General features: G+C 38.9%; 1 protein-coding gene across 3 annotated transcripts in view; it reads left to right on the top strand.

Moving 5' to 3' along the window:
* The first annotated feature begins 791 nt into the window (after positions 1 to 791).
* The window catches only part of UBQLN1 (ubiquilin 1), an 84,654-nt gene continuing 62,083 nt past the window's right edge, over positions 792 to 23,362 (top strand). The window contains exon 1 of one of the 3 annotated variants that reach the window (XM_030294385.2): positions 792 to 1,215. In XM_030294385.2, the coding sequence (XP_030150245.1) occupies positions 1,036 to 1,215 (180 nt within the window). In that variant the 5' untranslated portion in view covers positions 792 to 1,035. The remainder of the gene's footprint in view (positions 1,216 to 23,362) is intronic. The other 2 variants (XM_030294384.2, XM_030294383.2) reach the window with 2 other exon arrangements.

Below are 23,362 nucleotides of genomic sequence, written 5' to 3'. Positions count from 1 at the left end.
GGGCGCTCGCGCAGGGCTGTCAGGAGAGGCACTGTCAACAGAGGTGGCCTGATCGCCAGACCAAACCGGGCTGACCCGAGGGCGGGACGCCCTGGCGGTGGGGCAATGACTCCGCAGGATTGCGCAGGGTGGCTACGGCTTCTACTCCATTTTCCCTTTCGTTATGAAGAGGATCATTCTTCCATTAACTCAGCTTCCAACTCCCGCGCACGGGGCAGAAAGATCAAGCATTTTAAATCCTACAAGTAGGCAAATGGAAAGATGTGAAGTAACAGCACACCTCGCCTGCATTTCCACTCCCCACCCGTCGAGGTACCGGCAGCGCGCACTGGTGAGGCGAGCGTGACGCCGCGGGGAGGGGCTGGGCATGGCCACCGCGGGGTATGAAGGGGGCGGGGGACACGACCTGGACCACCAGCGCGCAGGCGCACCCGCGGCTGCAGCGCCCAGTGGTCGAGCCCCCTTTCTAGTAATTTCGCTAGTCGTGAGGTCATCACAGCGCGCCGTTACAGTGCTTCCCAGAACCCCCTACCTAATTTTTTTGGCGAAGGGAATGAAATGAAAGAACTGACTTCTCCCACCCCGCTTTGCTTTTAGTCCTCCATTCTGGCTGCGCCCACCGTCTGAGCAATGGAGCGGGAGAGGGAAAGTAAAGCAGCCGGAGCTGGAAGCAAGGCCGGCCGGGCATGACTCGGCGACGCCGCCAGCTGAGTTACCCGGCGTGCCCCGCGCGGCGCCGGCCGAGGGACGTGGGGGGAGGGGCGGGGAGGAGGAAGAGCGGCGGCGGCTGCGGATGTCGCTGCGACCGAGCGGCGTCTGAACACACGGCGGCTGCCGAGCGCCCGACCCGGGCCTGCGCCGGAGCCCACACCGAGCTCCGCGGCCCCTCGCCTGCCAGGGCGGCCCTGCACCCGTTGTCACTGAGGCGGCGTGCCCAGCATTCTCCACTGCCCGGGCCGGCCGGCTCTGCCGTCTGCTGGCTCCCCCTCGCTCGCCCGCTCCCTCCTGCGCGCCTGAGTCACCGCCGCCGCCGCCATGGCCGAGAGTGGTGAAAGCGGCGGCCCTCCGAGCTCCCAGGACAGCGCCGCCGCGGCCGAAGGTGCCGGCGCCCCCGCGGCCGCTGCCTCCGCGGAGCCCAAGATCATGAAAGTCACCGTGAAGACCCCGAAGGAGAAGGAGGAGTTCGCCGTGCCCGAGAACAGCTCCGTCCAGCAGGTGAGGGCCGCCCTGGCCTCGGGCCCGGGTGGGGGTGGCGGCAGGACCTCCGCCCGCGGCGGGAGGAGACGGTTTCGGAAGGGCCTGGGAGGGGATCGTCCCCCCGAGGTGCGCTCGGCCCCTCTCGCGGGTGTCTTCCCGAATTAGATCACACCCAAGTGTCTGGGTGTGCTTCTTGGGACACCGCAGAGGCTTGTGGCGGGGCCCCGCGGCCTGTTTGTGGGACGCGCCGACGCCGCTTCCCTCCGCGCCCTCCTCCTGCTCCAGCGTCCGCCGACCACCAGCCTCCTCCCCCAGCTCCCCGCCCCCCGCCGCCTCCCTCCGGCTCCTCACAAAGGAAAGGGACCACCGCCGGGCTCCGGGCGGGGTGGAGGCTGGGCTAGGGCGAGGGTTCGCTCTAGCCTCCTCTGCGGTTTTGTCTCATGAATTAAAAAAAAAAAAAGGGGGGGGGTGGGGGTGGAGTGCTCATTGTTTTACCTGCCTGCGGGTTTAGGCAGATTTTGGGGTGGGGAGCACGTGTACCTTTAGTTTTGCGTTTTGATTGCTGCAATTGCTACCTTTCAATCTTCAAGAAAAAAATTAACCGTGACGTAGAAATCGCTTTCAGTCTCACATCTTAATAGTACTAGGTTTGAGGAGAAAGGTGGATGACTTTCATTGATGACTTGCTGTTTTCTTTTTAGTATATTTATCTATCATCCTTTAGGTGCTAGTCGTTGGGAAGGTTTTTGTTTGCTTTTAGAGGGATGATAGCCACGTTTTGCAGATACTAGCAGTTACAATGGAATAAAAGAACAAAATTGGAGTTAATAGAGAATATCACCAAATAATTTACTACGTAAAATCTGTTCAGGTATACAAACTTTGCTGTTTAATTAAGAATCTTGAAGAATTCCAACAAATTTGTTTTAGCTTTTTGTTGAATATACATCTCAGAATATTTCCCATAATTGTCGAATGGATCCCTGATCATCTCAGATAATGTGAACAGGTTCTGAGAAACCAGTTCCTGAAATGTACCTATAAGTCCCCTCCCCTACCCCCCAGTGAACGATTGGGATATTGGTTTATATAGTTCTGAAAGGTGGTGTGTTTTGTAAAGCAGTAAATAGACTGTGTCATCAAGTGAGAAACTTTTATCACCTACTCTGAATCACCATTTTTTTTTTGTATTCTATAAAAATTTCCCTTAACATTTTTGTATTTTCCAACATACAGGAAAATTGAAAGAATTGTACAGTGAACATTCCTGATGTTCGTCACCTGCAGTTGACATTTTGCTGTATTTGCTCTATCACACAACTAATCATTTAATAGTCACTTTTATTTTTTGGATGCATTTCAGAGTAAGTTGCAAATATCATTAAATGCTTTTCACACATACATACACCTGTGTCATTCAAAGCTGTAGAACTTTATAATTCTTAAGATGTAGAACTTTATAATTGACTAGAAATTTCCTTCTTGCTCTTTGCCAGTCCCTTCAGTCACTCCCCTCCATCCACCACTGTTTTGATTTTTTTTGCCATTAGTTTTCCCTGTTCTGCAACTTCACAGAAGATTTTTTCAGTCAGCATAATGTTTTGAGATTAATTCTTGTGTGTGCTTTCAATTTTTTTTTATTGCTTTGTTTTCCACTGTATGAATACATCATAATTTCTGCAGTCTCTTGTTGAGGACTGCCTGGGTTGCTTGTGGTTGGTTGCTGTGAACACCCATGTACAATTTTTGTTGTTGTTGGACAGATGCGTTTTCTCTTGTAAAATACTTAGAAGTGCAATGACTGGGTGATAGGATAGTTGTAGCTTTAGATTTATAAGCAGCCATGTTTTTAAAAAGAGCTTCTATCAACTTACAGTTCCACCAAAGGTGCTTGGGAGTTCCTGTTGCTCCACATCCCTGCCAGCATTTGATAGTGTCAGTCTTTTTCATTTTAGCTTTTCTAGTGTGTGTGTAGCCATATTATCTTTTGAAGCCCTGGGGTCTTCTTTCTAGGATTCCTAGTTCAGGTTTCTACCTTCCTACCTGCTTTCAGCATTTTATTGTATAAGCTAAGAAAAAAATCAGTATTTTATAAATAGAAAAAATCATTTAAGTCTTTTGATGATGTTCTGTCTGTAGGATTGTTTTTACATCTTGTGATGGTGAAGTTAGAATTTTAAATTCTGTGGATATTTTATTTATTAAAAAAAATTTTTTTAATGTTTATTTATTTTGAAGGACAGAGAGACAGAGCCGTGAGCAGGGGAGGGGCAGAGAGAGAGGGAGACAGAGAATCTGAAGTGGGCTCCAGGCTCAGCTGTCAGCACAGAGCCTGACGTGTGGCTTGAACTCACGAGCCGTGAGATCATGATCTGAACCCAAGTCGGATGCTTAACCTACTGAGCCACCCAGGTGCTCCAAATTCTGTGGAAATTTTAATTTTTCTATTCTGTCACCAAAGTAAAATTTTGATAAAATGAAAGCTTTTCCAAAGCAACTTATTCTGATGGCAGTGGAATTTTTATTCTGAAAAATGCTTTATATTGAAGCAGAAAACATGATAAAAAACACGTGACACTGCATCAAGAACCTGAAGACAAGTTGAACTGTCTTGTGGGGTCTAACTATATTTGTTAAGGAAAACACAAGAAAATATGTGAGTATAAGAAAAGCAGTTTTCAGATGATTTGTAAAATTCTACTTGAAGCACAATAAAGTATGTCATTTTGTACCTTAAATTTTTCTTAGAGGGTTTAATAGATTTAAACTATATGTTACAGATTAAAATTTGTCATTAAAATATATTTGATGATACTAAGATTCCATGTTCAGTAAAAAATTGGGAAATATTTCAAACTGAAAAATTTAATCTTAGAGATAAAGATAGAATTCTAAAAGGAGAGCATTGAAGGCATAGGTTTTCTGTCAGGCAAATTCCATATTCTACAATTTGGAATCTTTTTCAGTAAGTGTTTCTGTGTAATGTAAATTCTGTTAGTTCATTATGCTGAAATGGTATTTATATGAATGTTCTAATAATTGGATAAAACTAAGCTTTCTGGGTCAGTTGTAAAATATGTTGTCAGGTAGTAACTAATTTTCCTGTTTTGCCCTCAGGTTCTGTTTGAGTGTGTATAACCAACAGGCAGAAACAGGATACCTTAATACAGTTGGTATTTAATATTACTTGTTTGGGGTTGATAACAACACTTTTTTAAAATTAAAGGGACATTTACTTTTCAGCGAGCAGTCAATTGAGTAATGTTTAAATTTCTAACTAAAGGTAGTTAGAATGTGAACTTACCTGTGTGTCTCAAGGTGGTTTTGTTAATAGGGGTTTACATAAGTAGATAAAAAAAAATAGTTTAAGTGTGTAGTGGCACAAAGTCCCTGTGTATGAGATTATTATTCTATTAATTATTCGTTTTCTGCTATCGGAAATAGTTTGAGGACCTCCAAATGTCAACAAGTGAGATGAAGTCCAGAATGGGGGTCGGAGGTGCACGCACGTGTGTGTGTGTGTGTGTGTGTGTGTGTGTGTGAATGAGTCATTAAAATTAGTGCAGAGAATGGACAGGAGCTTCCAGGGAACATCTAACTAGCTTGTTCTGGGATTCTGTAAGCTCTCTAGGTTATAGTGTAAGATGGTGAAATACAGTTACCCGAAATATTCAGGCAGCCTATATTCAAGTTTTAGAAAACATTTTCAGGGCACCCGGGTGGCTCAGTGGTTAAGCGTCTGGCTCTTGATTTTGGCTCAGGTTGTGATTTCACGGTTCATGAGATCGAGCCCCGCATTGGGCTCTGCACTGACAGCGCAGAGCCTGCTTGGAATTCTCTCTCTTCCTGTCTCTGACCTTACCCTGCTCATGTGCGGCTGCACGCGTGCTCTCTCTCTAAAAATAAAGTTAATTTTTTTCATCACTTGAAACTTTTAGAAAACTATCAGTGTAACATAAATATTGTATTGCATATAATTGAGCCTTATCTTGCTAAGGGAAATTGCAGTGTATCAGGGTCATTATTATAAACATTGAACATTATACTTTATGATGGGTCCAGAACTGTGCTGTCCACTTTGGTACTACCAGCCCATCTGGCTGTTGAATGCTTAAAATATGGTTGAACTGATTTGGAATGTGCTGGAAGTGTTAAAATACAGCAGATTTTGAAAACCTGTGCCTGGCTTCTATCACTTAACATAATGTTTTCAAGGTTCCTTCATGTTAAAGCATTTATTAGTTCTCCCTTTTTATTGCTGAATAATATTCTACTGTGTGAGCATATATCACATTTTATTTCTCCATTCATCAGTTAATGAACATTTGGGTTGTTCTTCTTTTTGACTATTCTAAATAATGCTCTGTGAATAACTCAGAAGGTTTTGTGTGGACATCTGTTTTTGTTGAGTGTGTACCTATGAGTGGAACTGCTGGGTCATGTTGTAGCTCTATGTTTAACTTTTTGAGGAACTGCCAAACTATTTTCCAAAGTGGCCATACCATTTTATATTTCCACCAGCTATGCATGAGGATTCCATTCCCTGTAACATTTGTTATTGTCTGTCTTTGATTATCACCATCCTAGTTGGCTGTGAAGTGGTATCTCATCGTGATTATTTGGCTTCCTATTGCGCAAACAGCAGTTCTCAGTGTGGTCTGGGGGGGTCCCCAATACCCTTCTAAGAGGACCATGAGATCAAAACTGTTTTCATAAGATTTCTGTTATTTGTATTTCTCACTCTAATTCTCTCAAAAATCAACACCACTTTTTCAGAAGCTGTAAGATGTGGGTATTGCAACAGATGTGAAAATCCAGTTGTCTTCTGTTATGAGACTAAAGTAATCTGCAAAAATTTAAAACTATGCTACTCTTCACACTGGGGAAATATAGTTACTTTTTATAAGAATGTTATTTATATTGACATGTAATGAATTTATTATTTTTAAATGAATATTTAACGATGCCTCAGTTTTAATTTTTAATATAGCAAACATCAGTAGATATAACCTGCATAAACAAAAACTCAGGTTTCAAATTTACAAAGTGGTATATCCTAAACCAAAAATCGTTATAAGGAGAGCATCTAATAGATTAAATAGGTACTTACAACATTGAGGATTGACTCCACTAAGTTGTCATTTCCTCTTGCCTAGAAACTTACAGTAGCTTGTTGGTGAGTCTCCCCACTTCTCTGGCTGCTCCCTCCCAGACATTCATTCACTCCTACAGCAGTCTCTGAAAAAAACATTAATCAGATCATGTTACCCTCTACTTGAAACTAATAGCTCCCCATTGATCGTAGACTTTCATAACATGGCCTTGAGGCCCTATGTGCTCTCCTGCCAGGAGAGCACACCCCTGATCTTATACTCTTCATTGACCCAGAGTTGGTAGGAAATGGTCAGGTGGGGATTTTTCTCTTCCACAGCTGTCAGCAACATCTGAGTTCTACCTACCTCTCCATTCTGATGTGTTCTTTCCTCCTTGGTAGCTTGACTCTTGTCATACCGACTTTTTAGTTCCTTGACCGTGTTGTTACATTTTTTTCCCTGCCTCAGGACTTTGCAGTTTGTTCTTGCTACCTGGAATGCCTCCTACTCTGCCTCTTCCCAGTCATCCCTTAATTTCCATGCAAAGATCACTTTCTCAGAGAAGTATCCTTGATTGTCTAGACTAGATTGGTATTCCCTGTTGTATTTTTTCACAGCACTGTTTTTTTATCGTAATTCATCAAAATTTAGTATTTATGTGATTATTTGATTAATGCTTGTTTCTAAAACTAAAACTAAAGACAATGTGTGATTGTTCATCATTGTTATCAAAGCCTAGCACATAGTTTGGGCTCAGTAAATATTTGTTTACAAATGAATCTAGACCATTATGCACAATAATAGGTATTTAATAATAGCTGCCAGTTATTGAGCCTTTATTGGGTGCAGTATATACATAACCTCATGGCTTCCTGCCCTTCTCACAGCTTTGTCTTAAACTGCTCTTCTCTTAGGTTACCACTTTCCAAGCACAACTCTTGAGTGCTTCAGAATGTTCCACTTGTTTCTGGTTGCTGGAACGTAATTCTTCTACAATAGCTTTTCTCAGCTGATCATCTCCATCTAAACCACAGAACACAGAATGACTGTCGTGTGATTATCCATTTTTCTCAAAGATTGTTCACAAGTAATACAATTTTAAATGCATAGGAAAGAAGTTAGTACAGTCAGTGGTGTGCTGGTAAATGTTTGTCAACCACTTCTTCAGGAAAGTCAGCACTGAATTGTAGTGTTTGCTGATTATCACGGTGTAAATACTCTTACCCTGTCAGAAATTAAGCTACCAATATTAAAACTGGCTTTCAAAATTCCTGAAAACTTAGCAGTCTGAGCTGGTAGGAGCTATTGATTATAGTGGATAGATAACCTTAAGTTATATGGATACCTGCCTTAAGGTGTCTATATGGTGCTTTAAGGTATCTCTATATATAATTGGAGGCGCAACTATACTGGGCCTTCATGTCCATTTACTTATGTTATTATTTATGATTGCTTTCAGAGTGACCATATGATCCACAGAACTGAAAATATTTATTCTCTAGCCCTCTACAGAAAGTTTGCTGACTTCTGCCTTAAGGCATTAGGGCTTACTATTCTAGATCTTGTCATGTTAGTGCTCAAAACCTTTCTCACTAGAAAATTTTACCATGGCTTAAGTATAGTGTTGTTCAGTAGAAATTTAATGTAAGCCTCATGTAACTTAAATTTTTCATAGTCACTTAAAAGAATAGTGAAAAAGTTTTTTATTGTGGTTAAAATACACTTAACCATTTTTTAAATAGGTTTTCTTAACGTCCATTTTTGAGGGAGGAAGGGAGAGAGAGAGAGCGCACACCCCTATGTGTGGGGGAGGGGCAGAGAGAAGAATGAGACACTGAATGGGAAGCAGGCTCCAGGCTCTGAGCTGTCTCAGAGCCCAACGTGGGGCTCAAACTCATGAGCCATGAGATCATGACCTGAGGTGAAGTTGGATGCTCAACTGACTGAGCCACCCAGGCACCCCTTAAATACACTCAACCATTTTTAAGTGTGTAATTCAGTGACATTTTTGTACAACCATTACCACCATCCGTCTACAGAATTCTTTTCATCTTGCAAAACTGTACGTTATTTATTAAACAATAACTTTATATTATTCAACAATAACTACCCATTCCCCTCCCACCAGCCCCTGACAACAAGCATCCTACTTTCTGTCTCTGAATTTGACTACTCTAGGTATCTCATAAAAGTGGAATCATAAGTATTTGTCCTTTTAAGACTTATTTCACTTTGTATAAAGTCCTCAAGTTTCATCACTGTTGTAGCAGATGTTAGAATTTCCTTCCTTTTTAAGGCTGAATAACACTGTATTGTATGTACTTGCCACGTTTTGTGTATCCATTCATCGGTTGATGGACACTTGCATTGGTCTACCTTTTGGGTATTGTAATTTTAATAATATGTTTTGTTTAATCCAGTATATCCTAAATATCATTTCAACATGTAAATAGACTTTAAAAATGAGATATTTTACCTTTTTTTCATACTAAGTCTTCAAAATTTGGTGTGTATTTTATACTTACAGCACATCTCAATTTGGACTAACCACATGTGGCTACAGACTTCTGAATCACATAGCACAGCTAATAGAGTCTTCATGTTTTGCTCCCTGCCAATCTCTTCTCTATTATTCACTGCATTTCAGCCATCTGTATGTCTTTCTTACCCCAAATATCACTCACTAGCTCTTTGCCTCTCTGGGCCTTTAACAATGCTGCTAATGATAGTAACATAATAGCTAGTATTTATTCTAGGTTTATCAAGGTGTAATACAGTACCTTTTTTTTTTTTAAGTTTCACAACTTTATTTTATTTATTTTTTAAATGTTGATTTATTTATTTTGAGAGAGAGTACAGGTGCCTGTGCACACCCGAGCAGGGGAGGGACAGAAAGACGGGATCCCAATCAGGCTCTGAAGTGTCAGTTTGGAGCCCGATATGGGACTTCATATCACGAACTGTGAGATTGTGACCTGAGCTGAAATCAAAAGTCAGGCTCTTAACCCACTGAGCCACGCAGGAGCCCCAAGTTTCACAACTTTATGATGAAAGTATTATTTACCCCCTCCCCCTTTTTTTTAAATGAAGAAACAGACTCAGGTTGATGTGATCAAATTCATTTACCTATTAAATAGTGGAGCCTAGATTCAAACCCAGTGACTAACTTTGGAGCTCACACCTAACCACTACTCCAGGCTGCCTTGACTTTTCTCTGGCTGGATTTAGAGCCTTAAAGTTTATTTATTTATATTTTAAAAAGGTTTTATTTAAATTCCAGTTAGTTATTACACAGTTTAGCTAACATATTATTAGTTTCAGGTGTACAATACAATGATTAAAATTTATTTAAATGTTTATCAGAGTTTGATTGGATTTACCAGTTTATCAGAGTTTGATTGGACTTACCAATCAAACTTACCAGTTATTTGTGATACCATTTTGTGATTATATGGACTTTATCCTCCCTATCCCATACTGAATTTGCAGGGGTAGGGGCTGTCTTGCTTACCTCCTAACCCCATTGTGCTTGGCACATACTGAGTAATACTGGTATTTATTGAGTGAGCAAATAGTGTTTTAAAGATTTATTTGCAATATTTTGTACTTATTTGAGGATATTTTTAACTGTGATTTGCTTACAAAAACGTGGTTTATTTTTAGTGTAATTAAATGTCTAATGGCATTATTTCAGTTTTTTCTGTGAGAACAGCTTCCACTATTTAAAAATATTTTTCATTAAATTCGGATTGGAATTTTTTTAGGGACTAAAGTTGATATCATCTGTAAATCTGTTTGATGCAAAAAGTTTTGGGTTAGCATACAGAACGTTCCATTCATTATAGGTATCATAATGTGTATATGTGTGTTCCTTTGATTTGCAGAATATTTTCATTACCCCAGAAGATCTGAACTCTGTTTTTTCCAGGTAGATTTTGCTATTATGAGCTAGTTTGATGTCTTCTAGATATGACAACATAGACTGCTTAGTTTACTTACTTACTGGTTAAGCAGCTGCTATAGATTCTAGACTTGGGTGTAATGGATTTGATAAAAAATTTCATAGCTTTTAAACTCTTGGAGATTCTGCCTAGAAAAGTATTTATCTGTGTACTCATATATAATATTCTATTTATTCTTGTTAGGCAGATGGATCATTACCCACACTGTACTGTCTTCACTTGTTTGTTGTCTTTCTTTTTTTTTTTTTTTTAATTTTTTTTTTCAACGTTTTTTTTTTTTATTTATTTTTGGGACAGAGAGAGACAGAGCATGAACAGGGGAGGGGCAGAGAGAGAGGGAGACACAGAATCGGAAACAGGCTCCAGGCTCTGAGCCATCAGCCCAGAGCCCGACGCGGGGCTCGAACTCACGGACCGCGAGATCGTGACCTGGCTGAAGTCGGACGCTTAACCGACTGCGCCATCCAGGCGCCCCGTTTGTTGTCTTTCCATATTGGCATATGTGGAACTAACTTATTCCACTATTATTTATTTATTATTCATAAAAGTTTTGTTAGTATTTTGAGAAAGGGGGAAATGTATATTGGCATATTAATGTAAGTATATTGAAATGTGGTCTGCAGTTTGGAGAGAACATGGACTCTGGAATTGGAGAGATCTTTGAGCAAGGTGCTTTTACCTTTGAGCCTCATTGGCAACATTTTTTTTTTTTATTTAACTTTATTTTTTATTTTTTAAAATTTACATCCAAATTAGTTAGTATATAGCGAAGCAATGATTTCAGTAGATTCCTTAATGCCCCTTACCCATTTAGCCCATCCCCCCTCCCACAACCCGTCCAGTAACCCTCAGTTTGTTCTCCATATTTATGAGTCTCTTTTGTTCTGTCCCCCTCCCTGTTTTTATATTATTTTTGTTACCCTTCCCTTATGCTCATCTGTTTTGTCTCTTAAAGTCCTCATATGAGTGAAGTTATATGATTTTTGTCTTTCTCTGACTGACTAATTTCACTTAGCATAATACCCTCCAGTTCCATCCACATCATTGGCAACATTTCTAACATGTGATATAATACTTGCTTCACTAGATTGTTTGGAGGGTTTCATGAGATAATATGTATAAAGTACCTGGCTCAGAGTTACATGCTCTACTTGTATTGGTTTCATTCCTCCTTCACCCTTTGTTAGCTAGTGAATGGAGTCTTAATTTTTTACAGTAGAAGGAAGCTTTAATAGTATCCTAGCATGTGAATAGTCGAACATTTAGTTTGCTATTCTTTGTCAGATTTAAATCATAGAAACTCTTAAAAATATTTTATGTATTTTATGTAAAAATATTTTATGTGTATTTTATGGATAATGTATCATATTTATGGCTGAGTGTTCAATTTTATAAGAAGGTGCCCTTTTCCTATGTAGTTGTCTGTGTCTCTCGTTATTTCTCATACTTGACATCTTTGTGTAAGATTTATGCAATGTTTTTTAATGAGAATACTAACAAGGTTACTCAGACAGACATCAGGTATTTGGAGAGATAACTGGATGAGCTATTACATGAGATGATTTATTGAATATGGAGTTTTTTCAAGAGATCTTAGCAATATTGAATGAGGAACTGATTGAAAGACTTGGTGACTTAGAAAACAAATAGCAAATGTTTGAATGCAGTATATTATTAGATAACTAGAAAATTCTTGCTGAATGCTATTAATATGTGGTTCTGCAAGAAATACAATTAATACGTATGTTTTAGTATTCAGAGTTTCTTTGTAAAGGTTGCAAAGTGTTTCTACTTGCCCCCCCCCCATAAAAGGCAAGGTTCGATTGTGGGATATTTGTAAAGGATGAGTTTTTCTTTTAGCCAACTTAAAATCAGATTAACTTAATTTTAAATGGTTATAATTCAGTTTATACTCACATAATTGGGTTAGAATGTAGAGTGCGTGTGAGTACTCTGCCCCCAGGCATTTTACATATATCTCTTAATTCTCCCATCAACCCTGCAGAATAAATATTACCTCCATTTTACTGATAAGGAAACCTCAGGTCAGAGTGTCTTCAAGGTAACAACTTGTAAGTGGCAAAACCAAGATTTGAATTCAGGTCTAAATGTTTCAAAAACATTCTTTGAACCAGTTTGTTCCCTCCCCTCACTGCAAGTGTGTGTGTGTGTGTGTGTGTGTGTGTGTGTGTGTGCGCGCGCGCGCGCGAGAGAGAGAGAGAGAGAGAGAGAGAGAGAGAGATTTTCTTCCTCCAGTCAGTCAAGAACAGGGAATCAAGTGAAGTGGGCCCTGAACAGCTGAGATTGTTCTCATAAAAGTTGATATACTAAAGCATACATTTTCATTTCAGATTATCTCAGCATTCTATTTTATATGGGTTTCTAATTCTTGATTACCTATTTGCCTCTTGCTCCCCTTAAAAATAGTAAATTTAGAGGGAAGAGGAGGTATGCTGTCAAGCTAAGAACTGACAGCCTGGTAAAAAAGCAGATACAGGACACCTTAAGAGTGAATCTGGAACAGTATCACTGTATTGCAGAACAGCAATTGATATATACAGCAGTAACTCAGCACTATCAAAAAGTTTCATTATATTCAGTAGAATGTAAAATAATTTTGGTGATCACACAGGGGTAAACTTCGGTTAGCTGGATAATCGATAACATCTGTCTTTGGATGATGTTGAGAGAAGTGGCTCCCGACTGTTTTGTACATGCTGGGTTGATTTCAAACCATTAATTTAAATTACTTACGTGATTTTGATTCTACTGGTTATTGGGAAAATGTCTAGTACTTCAGGTTTTCAACTGTTTGGCCCATTGGTTATTACTGTAGGTTGTCAGTGCAAGAACAGAATAGGAAACTTACAGGAAATATGGATCCTTAGAGGCCTATTCTAGCATATATTTTTCATTTTGAGTTAGTGGTTGCCACGTGGGCCTAAGGACAAAAATAGGAATATCTATCTATCTAGTTTAGAAATAACTAAAGGAAATTACAAAAATCTTTCCTTTATGGTTAAGATTCTTCCCTAGGTAGATGGAAACATTTTATATAATTTGTTGCATAAGTTTTATGTTGCTGCAAAGGAATAATATCTGTGGACTGTCTAAAACAGCTTTGACAATTTTCAAGATTGCTATTTTTTTCTTCTTTTTTTAATGTTTATTTTTGAGAGAGAGACAGAGACAGAGACTGAGCACAAGTGGGGGAGGGGCTGAGGGAGAGGGAGACACAGAATCCGAAGCAGGCTCCAGGTTCCAAGCTGTCTGCATAGAGCCCAACATGGGGCTTGAGCTCACGAACCATGAGAACATGACCTGAGCCATGAGAACATGACCTGAGCCGAAGTCGGACGCTTAACCGACTGAGCCACCCAGGCGCCCTCCCCCCCTTTTTTTTTCTGTCAATAGTGTTTAGTCTCTGATTTTCTCTTGTTCAGTAAAAGTGTGATATAATAAATAAAACAGACATGGAGGTAAAAGTTCAAATGTTAGAAAAATTTTTGGAAATTTTGAAGCCACTATAAGCTGAAACTATTTCCCTCTACCTAAATGGTTCAGAATAAGAGTTTAAGGAAATCTGAAGTATGCAGAGTTTAGGCCTTTCTGTAAAAACATAACATTGTTTACATTGATCATATTTGGATTAAAGTTTTCTAAAATACAGCATAGAGTATTGGAAAAGCATATCATATCTATTTGAAATGGTACAATTAAAAGTAAGGTTTATTCACTTTTGTTTTAAATGGAATGGCAGGCAGCTGAATTGAATTGTTAATTCCTTGGTTTTTGCTAGTTTATTCCAAGCTTTGGATAATTTACTCAGAATAGTCACTTCAGTCTTCTATAATATTACATTAGTCTTCTAATTGGGTTCATAGTGGTTCTGATGTCTCAGTTGTTTGACATTGGTTCAAAATTTACAATTTATTTTTATAAGAACTGGATTATAATTGATAGATTCTGCAGTTTCCCTTTGTCTAGTACCAGAGGTATAGTTGAACTCTCTCACCATTTCTAACATGATGTTTTCCAAGTTTGACTATGAAGTGCTATGAACTCCTACTCCAATTGCCTTAGGTGCCCCTGAGAACCAAGAGTTCCATGAGATTGGAGGATCCTATTTCAACAGTGCTGGAATTCTGTAAGAGAAAGTGTTTTTTTATGGGTCTGTCAGGACTCGTTTGGTTTCTGGGGGTTTTGTTGTGAGGATTGAATGAGATAATGTGTGTACAGTGCCAGGCACATTTTTGCTGCTTAATCAAATAATGATTCATGTAAACGCTTTTTCAACTGTGTATCATGCATCTAGTCTGTCCAGAAAGCTCTGATTATCCTTCAGATACTGACATTAGGAGGATTCCAGTCCTTAAATATTACTAAGGGCTCAACTGAACTATTCACTGCTGTTCTTTAGGCTTTTTGAGGTTATGGCTCTTTTGTATCACCTGCCTTAACTGTCTCTGCCAGATATGATGCTCACAGGCAACACCATGTCTTATTTTGGGGTGATTGTCTCTGTTGTGATTTCCATGTCTTGTATCTGGTCCACTACCTAAAACTAGAGCATCTTCATCTTCATTTCCTTTCAGATAACCTACCACAGACAAGGTATATATGTTAGTTATGTTAGCTTCCTGGCCAGTTGAGTCATTTGAAATTGGAGTGCCCAGGAAAATTGGTCTCCTGTGTTTTGATTTCTTTCTGTTTCTTAGTGTAGGGTATTCACAATCAGCTATTATACCTATTTTTAATTGATGTATAGTACAGAAGAATGCACCCATCATGAATGTACAGTTCCATGTATTAGCACAAAGGTCCAATCCCGCAGAAGTCACCTTGTGATCCCTTACAGCCACCACCTCCCAGAGGTAACTACTATCCTCACTTTTGACATTATGGATTTTGTCTCTCCCTTTATAAAAATTTTATATATAAATGAAATCACACAATTTATCTTTATTTGTGATTGGGTTTGCTCTGCATTGAGGGATCCATGATGACATGTGGCTGTAGTTCATTTGTTGTCATTGTGTGTAATATCTTAAGTATACCACAGTTCTATAGTTGAAGCACAGTTGGATTGTGTAATGTTTTTGGCTAATAAAGAATACTGGTTTGAGCTTCCTTGAACATGTCTGTTGGTGTACCTGTGGACACATAATTTGTTAGATAAAATACCATAAGTGAAATTGTTGCGTCAGTAGGGTAGGCATAGGTTCAGCTTCTACTTCAAAATATTTTTCCAAAACATACCAATTTATGTTTCTACCTGTAATGTATGTGGATTCCACATCCTCTACAACACTTTCCTGGCCTTTTGAGTTGAATCATCCTGTGAGTGTATCACTGGTTTTAATTTGAAGTTACCTGATTGTTAATTAATTAGGATAAGTACCTTTTCCTGTGCGTTAGCCATTTAGCTTTTATTTTGTGAGTTCTCGTTTTAGTCTCTTGATAATTTTTTAATTGGGTTTTGACTTGTTGATTTGTACACGTCCTGTATGAAGTCTGGATTCAAGCTCTCTTGATTGTTGGTGTTTTAGGTATTTTCTCTCTGTTGCTTATCTGATAATGATAGTTCAATTTATTTTGCCTTTTCTTTTTTAGTGTTTATTTTTGAGAGACAGGGACAGAGCATGAGTAGGGGAGGGGCGTAGAGAGAGGGAGACACAGAATCTGAAACAGGCTCCAGGCTCAGAGCTGTCAGCACAGAGCCCGATGCAGGGCTTGAACCCACGACCGTGGGATCGTGACCCAAGCTGAAGTCTGGTGCTTAACCATCTGAGCCAGCCAGGCACCCCTGCCTTTTTTTTTTTTAATGGTTACATCTTTTTGGGTACCACTTAGGAAATCTTTTACAGTTGTACCAGAACTTTATTGACTTCTCTTGTTGGTACTATTTTATTGCACGATAGTGTTTAAAAAAAATTTTTTTTTAACGTTTATTTATTTTTGAGGCAGGGAGAGACAGAGCATGAACAGGGGAGGGTCAGAGAGAGGGAGACACAGAATATGAAGCAGGCTCCAGGCTCTGAGCTGTCAGCACAGAGCCCGACACGGGGCTAGAACTCACAGACCGTGAGATCATGACCTGAGCCGAAGTTGGCCGCTTAACCGACTGAACCACCCAGGCACCCCTGCACTATAGTGTTTAATTTGCATGTGGTCATAGTACATGCTTGGTTTAACTTGAAATATGTTGACTTGCTTTATGGCAGAGTATATGGTCTAATTTTATAAATTTACTTAAAAAGGATGTATATTCTGCATTTGTTGAGTTCAGTGTTCTATATGTTACAGTTAGGTCATTTGTTAATTATGTTCAAATCTTTTTAACTTTTTTTTTTTTGGCCTGTTTTCTATCAGTTACTGAGGTAAATGTGCTGAGATCTTATTGTACTACTTTTGGATTTGTCTGTTTTTCTTTCATACTTTTAAAGCTTTATCTTGTGAGTTTAACACTTCAGCATGTTGAAATGACCTAGTTGCTTTTGTATTAAAGCCTGTTTTGTTGATTAGAATAGCCTCAGTAACTTTCTTTGGTTACACCCATTCTTTGTATTTTTTCTTTACAGTTTTGGTATTATAACTTTTAAGCAACGTGAAGTTGTTTAAAAAACATTTTTTTTAATATTTATTTATTTTGGGGAGACAGAGATGGAGTGCAAGCAGGGGAGGGGCAGATAGAGACACTCACAGACACACACAGAATCCGCAGCAGGCTCCCGGGTCTGAGCTGCAGCACAGAGCCCGATGCAGGGCTCAAACCCACAAAGCGCGGGATCATGACCTGAGCTGAAGTCGGATGCTCAACTGACTGAGCCATCCACGTGCCCCAACATGAAGTTGTTTTTAAATCCAGTCTGGTTGTCTTTTTAACATACCGTCTGTTAATGTAATTGCTGCTAAATTTGGTTTACATTTACCATTATACTGTTTGATTTTTATTTTTCCTGTTTGTTTTATACTGTTTTTTTTCTTTTGTTTTGTATTATTTCATTTATCCCCTTTATTAGGTTGGTAGATGTAAGCCTTTTTTACTATTCTTCTAGTAGTTATTCTAGAGATTATTTTATGCATTTTAATTTATAAAATGTCTAAATTGTTAAGTACTTGTACTTCTTCCGAGTTAGTGCAAGGACCTTAGAACAGTTGAGCTCCATTTAACGCACCTCTGGACTAGACTTGACTTTTTTATAACACAAGGCTGTATTATTAGTGCTTTATACAACCAATTTTCATTTTGATTTACTGGTGTATATATCCTTTCCAATTTTTATTCCTTCATTTAGGATCATTTTCTTCTGTCTGAGGAACACATTAACATTTCCTGTAGTCTGTGTATGCCAGGTAGCAAAATCTGTTTTTGTGTGTCTGAAAATGTTTTATTTTGAGGGATTTTTTTTTTTTTTTTTTTTTTTTACTGTATGTAAAGTTTTAGGCCTGTTATAGTTTTCTTTTCTAAATTTTTAATTTTTTTAGTTATGGATGATTTCAAGTCAAAGGAGTAGATACAACAATAAGTTACACATTCAGGAATCCTGTACTCAGCTTTGACTGTTGATCTTAAAGGCAGTCTTGTTTCAGGTATACTTTCCCTTAAGGTACCTCCCTCTTCCTCATCATTTTGATGCCTCTCTCATGTATTATATTATTTCATCCCTTAATATTTCAGCATGTATCTCTAAAAAATAAGGAGCCTTTTTAAAAGACATCAATACATTATCCTGCCTTACCAATGAATAATTCCTTAATTTAATCAGTTCAAAATTTCCCTGTTGTCACAAAATGATTTTTTAGCATAATGATAGCATGAATTTATTACATTTTTTTTACTTTTTTCAAAAAATTTTATCTTTTAGAGCAGTTTTATACTGAGTGGAAAGTAAAGGTTCCATAACCCCTGCTCCCCCTCACCCCCGCACTCCATAGTAGTACATTTGTTACAATTTATGGACCTCAACTGACACATTATCACCTAAAGTCTGTACTTTAAGATTCACTCTTGGTGTTTTTACATTCTGTGGGTTTTGACAAATGTGTAATGACAGGTACTCTGCCTATTCATCTTCCTTTCCTAACCCCTAGCAACCACTGATCGTCATAATTTTGCCTTTTCTAGAATGTCGTATTGTTGGAATTATACAGTATGTGGCCTCTTCAGATTGGCTGTTTTGACTTGCTAATATGCATTTAAGTTTCCTTCATGTCTTTTCATGATTTTATAAATACATATCTATTTAGCACTGAAGAACATTCCATTGTTTGGATATCCCACAGTTTATTTACTCACCTGAAGAGTATGTTGGTTGTTCCTGAGTTTTGACAGTAATGAATAAAACTATAAACATCTTTTTGCAGGTTTTTTGTGTGGACATAAGTTTGCAGCTTTTATCATTTGTCAATACTTCTTAGCTTCTGATTTTCTCCTTTTGTGTGGACATAAGTTTTTAACTTCCTTGAGTAAATGCCAAGGAACACAATTGCTGGATCAAATGGTAAGAGTATTGTTTGGCTTTATAAGAAGCTGCCAAACTGTCTTCCAAAGTGACTAAACCAAATGGTACATCATCAGCATGAATGAGTTCCTGTTCTACATCCTTGCTTGCAATAAGAGTATGGTGCGATCTCCTTGTTTTATATTTTAGTTCCCTAATAGCATATGATGTGGAATATCTTTCACAGGCTTGTTTGCATTTTGTATTATCATCTTTGGTGAGGTATCAAAGTCTTTTGCCCTTTTTTTTTTAATTGGGGTATTTTAATTGGTTGTTATCTTGAGTTTTAGTTCTTCATATATTTTGGATAACAGTCCTTTATCTGATGGATCTTTTGCAGATAATTTTTGTCAATCTGGTTTGTTTTCTCATTTGCTTAAAAAGACTTCTTGGGGGGCGCATGGGTGGCTAAGTCGGTTAAGCGTCTGACTCTTGATTTCAGCTCAGGTCATGATCTCCTGGTTCATGAGTTTCAGCCCCACGTCTGCCTCTGACCTTGACAGTGTGGAACCTGCTTGAGATTCTCTCTCTGCCTTTCCCCAGCTTACACTGTCTTTCTCTCTCCCTTTCCCTCCCTCCCTCTCCCTCTCCCTCCCCCTCCCTCCCAAAATAAAGAGATTTCTTTCTGAAGTGGGATGTGGGTAAGGCTCATGCATTGCAAGGGACTGATAAATTGCTTGTTTTTGTTGTTTTTCTTTTCCAGTATCTATGCCATTCTTTCTTTTCCTGCCTTCTTGCCTCGACTGGGACTTTCAATACTATGTTGAGTAGAGTAGGGGTGATTGAGTGTTGAGTAGAGTAGTGGTGATTGTGGGGGTAGTGGTGATTTGGGGCAGGGGGGGACATCCTTGCTTTGTTCCTTATCTTAGTGGGAAAGCATTCAGTTGTTCACTGTTAAGTATGATGTTAACTGCAGATATTTCCTACATGCACTTTATCAGGTCTAAGTGGTTCCCTTTTATTCCTTTTTTTTTTTTTAATTTTTAAAATGTTTTTAAATTTATTTTTGAGAGAGAGAGAGAGACAAAGCATGAGCGGGGGAGGGGCAGAGAGCGAGGAGACACAGAATCTGAACCAGGCTCCAGGCTCTGAGCCATCAGCACAGAGTTGACGAGGGGCTTGAACTCATGAACCATGAGATCATGACCTGAGCTGAAGTCGGACGCTTAACTGACTGAGCCACCCAGGAACCCCTCTAGGGTTTTTTTTATTACCCAATTTATGGTCTATTTTGGTGAGTGTTCCTTGTGCACTTAAAATTTCATCTACAGGTTTTTCTTTGCTTTTTCCTCCTTAGCAACTTATTTGTTGAGGACTTTTTGCATGTGTGTGTGGTTGTATCCTTTTGATGACATTTAATATGTTTCTTTATCTATATTTTTGGGGAGCATCTGTTATACCTAGAGCAGACAGTGGTCCTTACACTTAAGTGTACATCAGAATCATCTGGGAAGTTTGTTAGATTATAGATTGCTGAGCCCCATCCCTGGGGTTTCTGATTTGGTTAATATGGGGTGGGGACTGAGAATGTGCATTTCCACCAAGTTAACCTAGTACTAGTGAATGCTGCTCATCTGCGGACAGAACTTTGAGAACTATAGCCCTGGTGCAGTTTTGCAACCTTGTCGTTAGTGACATTTTGAATTGGATAGTTCTTTGTTGTTGGTGCTGCCCTGGGCATTGTAGGGTGTTTAGCAGCATGTCTGGTCTCTACCCACCAGGCGCCAGTGGTACTGACCCTTATTGTGACAAGCAGAAATGTCTTCAGACTTTGTCAAATGTGTCCCAGGGTTGATAGGGACACTCACCCCCATTGGGTACCACTGCTATAGGGTAACTGGGAAGAACTCTTATGTCCGTATCTGTAAGTTTTTTTCTTTTATAATAGTTAGATTTTCCTTGGAGACACTATAATATTATAGTCTTCCTGCCTGATGGTGAAGGCCTCCCTCCCTGCATTGTCTCATCGATGTGAAGTGAAGGGGGAAAGACTGAGCATGTAGTATGTCTGCGTTTAATCTTTTTAGTATGTACTCCTGCTTTCAGTGTGCCTTGTGCGTTCTTTAGTCCAAGGACTTTCTTTGTTCCCTTTCTAGAGAGGAAGAAAATCCTCCAGTCTTTTGTTGGGCTTGAGGAAGCAATTGCTTGCTTAGAGTATGTTTCTTGTTTCTGAGGCTTTGAAGTAATCAGCATTGTTTTAAGCCTTAGGCATCTCTCACTTCATTACCCCCTGCCCTCAGCTTCTGGGGGTACCAGTATTGGTCTTCTGGGAATTCTACATATGCTGGGGACTGATCTAGCTATTAGCTTTCTGCATTGCCAGTTCAGGGTTCAGTTCTCTTGGGTCTGCTAAATTAATTGACCCAGGTGCCCAGCTGATGTCCAGCTTTAAAATTGTCTTCCATTTGAGACTAAAAGGTCTCAATTTGTTCTGTCATCTCTTTTTGCTAATCCTATCTCTGAAAGAGATTTGTATCTGGACTGCATAAAGAATTTTTGCAACTCCTTAATAAAAAGACAAGTCAGTTTCAAAAAGGGCAAAGAATTTGGATAGTTCTCTAAAGAAAATATATAAGTAAGCACATGAACAGATATTCAGTGTCATTAGCTATCAGGAGAGTGCCAATCAACACCACCAGGATGGCTATAATTAAAAAGTCAGGTAATAAATATTGGTGAGGATGTGGAGAGATTGAATCCTTATACACTACTGGTGGGAATGTACAATGGCACAGCCACTTAGGATAACACTCTGGTGGTTCCTCAAATGGTTAAGACAAAGAGTTACCATATGACCTGGTAATGCTACATCTAGGTATATACTCAAGAGAAATGCAAACCTATGTCCACACAAAAACTTGTATATAAATGTTCATAGCAGCGTTATTTTATAAGAGCCCAAAGGTGGAAACAACTCAAATGCCCATCATTTGATGAATGAATAAACAAAACATCATATATCCATACAATGGAATATTATTTGGCTGTAAAAAGTAATGAAATATTGATACATGCTACATCATGAATGAACCTTAAAAACATTATGCTAGGTAAAAGAAGCCAGTTACAAAGACCACATATTATATAATTGCATTTATGTGAAATGTCAAGAATAGAGAAATCTATAGAAAGTAGATTAGTGGTTTCCTAAGGGTTGCAGTGATGAGGGAATAGAGAGGTGATACCTAAAGCGTACTGGTTTCTTTTAGAGAAGATGAAAATGTTCTAAAATTGTGTGATGATTGCACATATCTGTAAATATACTCAAAACCACTGAACTGTACACCTTAAATGGGCAAATTGTATGATATGTGAGTTATACCTCCTTAAAGCATTGGAAAATCCTTTACTATTTTAGTGGGGATTTGACAGAATGTAAATATAGATGTATTTTTTTAGTCTGGCACCTTACCTTCAAATCCTAAAATATGCCAAAATGCTATATAATTATAGGTTAGACAAACTTTCAGAATGACATTGGAAGGATATTAAAGATTCTGAAAAGGTAAGATTTTCTTCAAGGTTAAGAAACACAAGTCTAAATTAATCTCATTTTACATATAAAATAGATTATTGTTTAGCTGGGTAGATTGGTCCTTGAAATCAGACTTAGGTTTGAATCCTAACCTGGCAGTTAATTAGCCAAGTCATGAGAGGAGAGGGCCATATTAGAACCTTAACCTCTCTTTGTTTCAGTATCTGAAATAGGATTGAAAACCATCTATCTCAAAGTTATTGAGGATTAAAAAAGCTAGAGCAGTAGTAGCTACTATTTATTGACCCCTGTCAGTGTGCCTGATACTTGCATTTTATGTACATTTTTATTCAGTCCTTAGAAAACCACATGTTCTGCTCTTTGTATTGTTATTATTTCTAGTAGCTACCAAAGGGAGAAATGAGATGTCAGTAATAGGAGAATGGTTAAATTGTTGATTGGCCAAATTATTGATATGGTGTTTTAACAAAGATTTTTTAGTTATTTGGAAATTGCTTATTGTAGATAAAAGGAGTAAAGGTCATATATTTTCAAATGAAGGAGAGTTCAGATGGAAAAGCTCCAAAATATTTACTGCAGCATAATTTTGCATTATCTTTATGAATTAAAAAAAAAAAACAGTTGCTTACACTGAATGTTGTAACTTGATTATGGAAAATTTCATTCATACACAAAGGTAGAGTGTGATACGAACTTCTCATTTTCAACAATGATGGACATACAGCCTATCTTGTTTTATTTATATCCCTGTACGCTTTCCCTTCCCTGCCTTCTGCAAGATCTTATAAAATCTCAGAAATTATCTAACGTGGGGGTGCCTGGGTGGCTCAGTCGGTTGAGTGGCCGACTTTGGCTCAGGTCATGATCTCACCATGGCTCATGAGTTTGAGTCCCACGTCTGGCTCTGTGCTGTCTGCGCAGAGTCAGCTTCGGATTCTCTTGTCTCCCCTCTCTCTGCCTCTCCTCTGCTCATGCTCTCTCTCTCTCTCAAAAATAAATAAAACATTTAAAAAAGTTATTTAATGCATCGTCCCACTCATGACAACCAAAAATACCCCTTATATTTCTAAAACTTCCCTTGGTGATAGTGCCATCATCTGTTGAGACCCA

The sequence above is a fragment of the Lynx canadensis genome, chromosome D4 (assembly GCF_007474595.2).
Source record: "Lynx canadensis isolate LIC74 chromosome D4, mLynCan4.pri.v2, whole genome shotgun sequence".
NCBI lineage: Eukaryota > Metazoa > Chordata > Mammalia > Carnivora > Felidae > Lynx > Lynx canadensis.
Note: the sequence above shows the minus strand (reverse complement) of the source record. Positions and strands in the feature narration are given on the sequence as shown.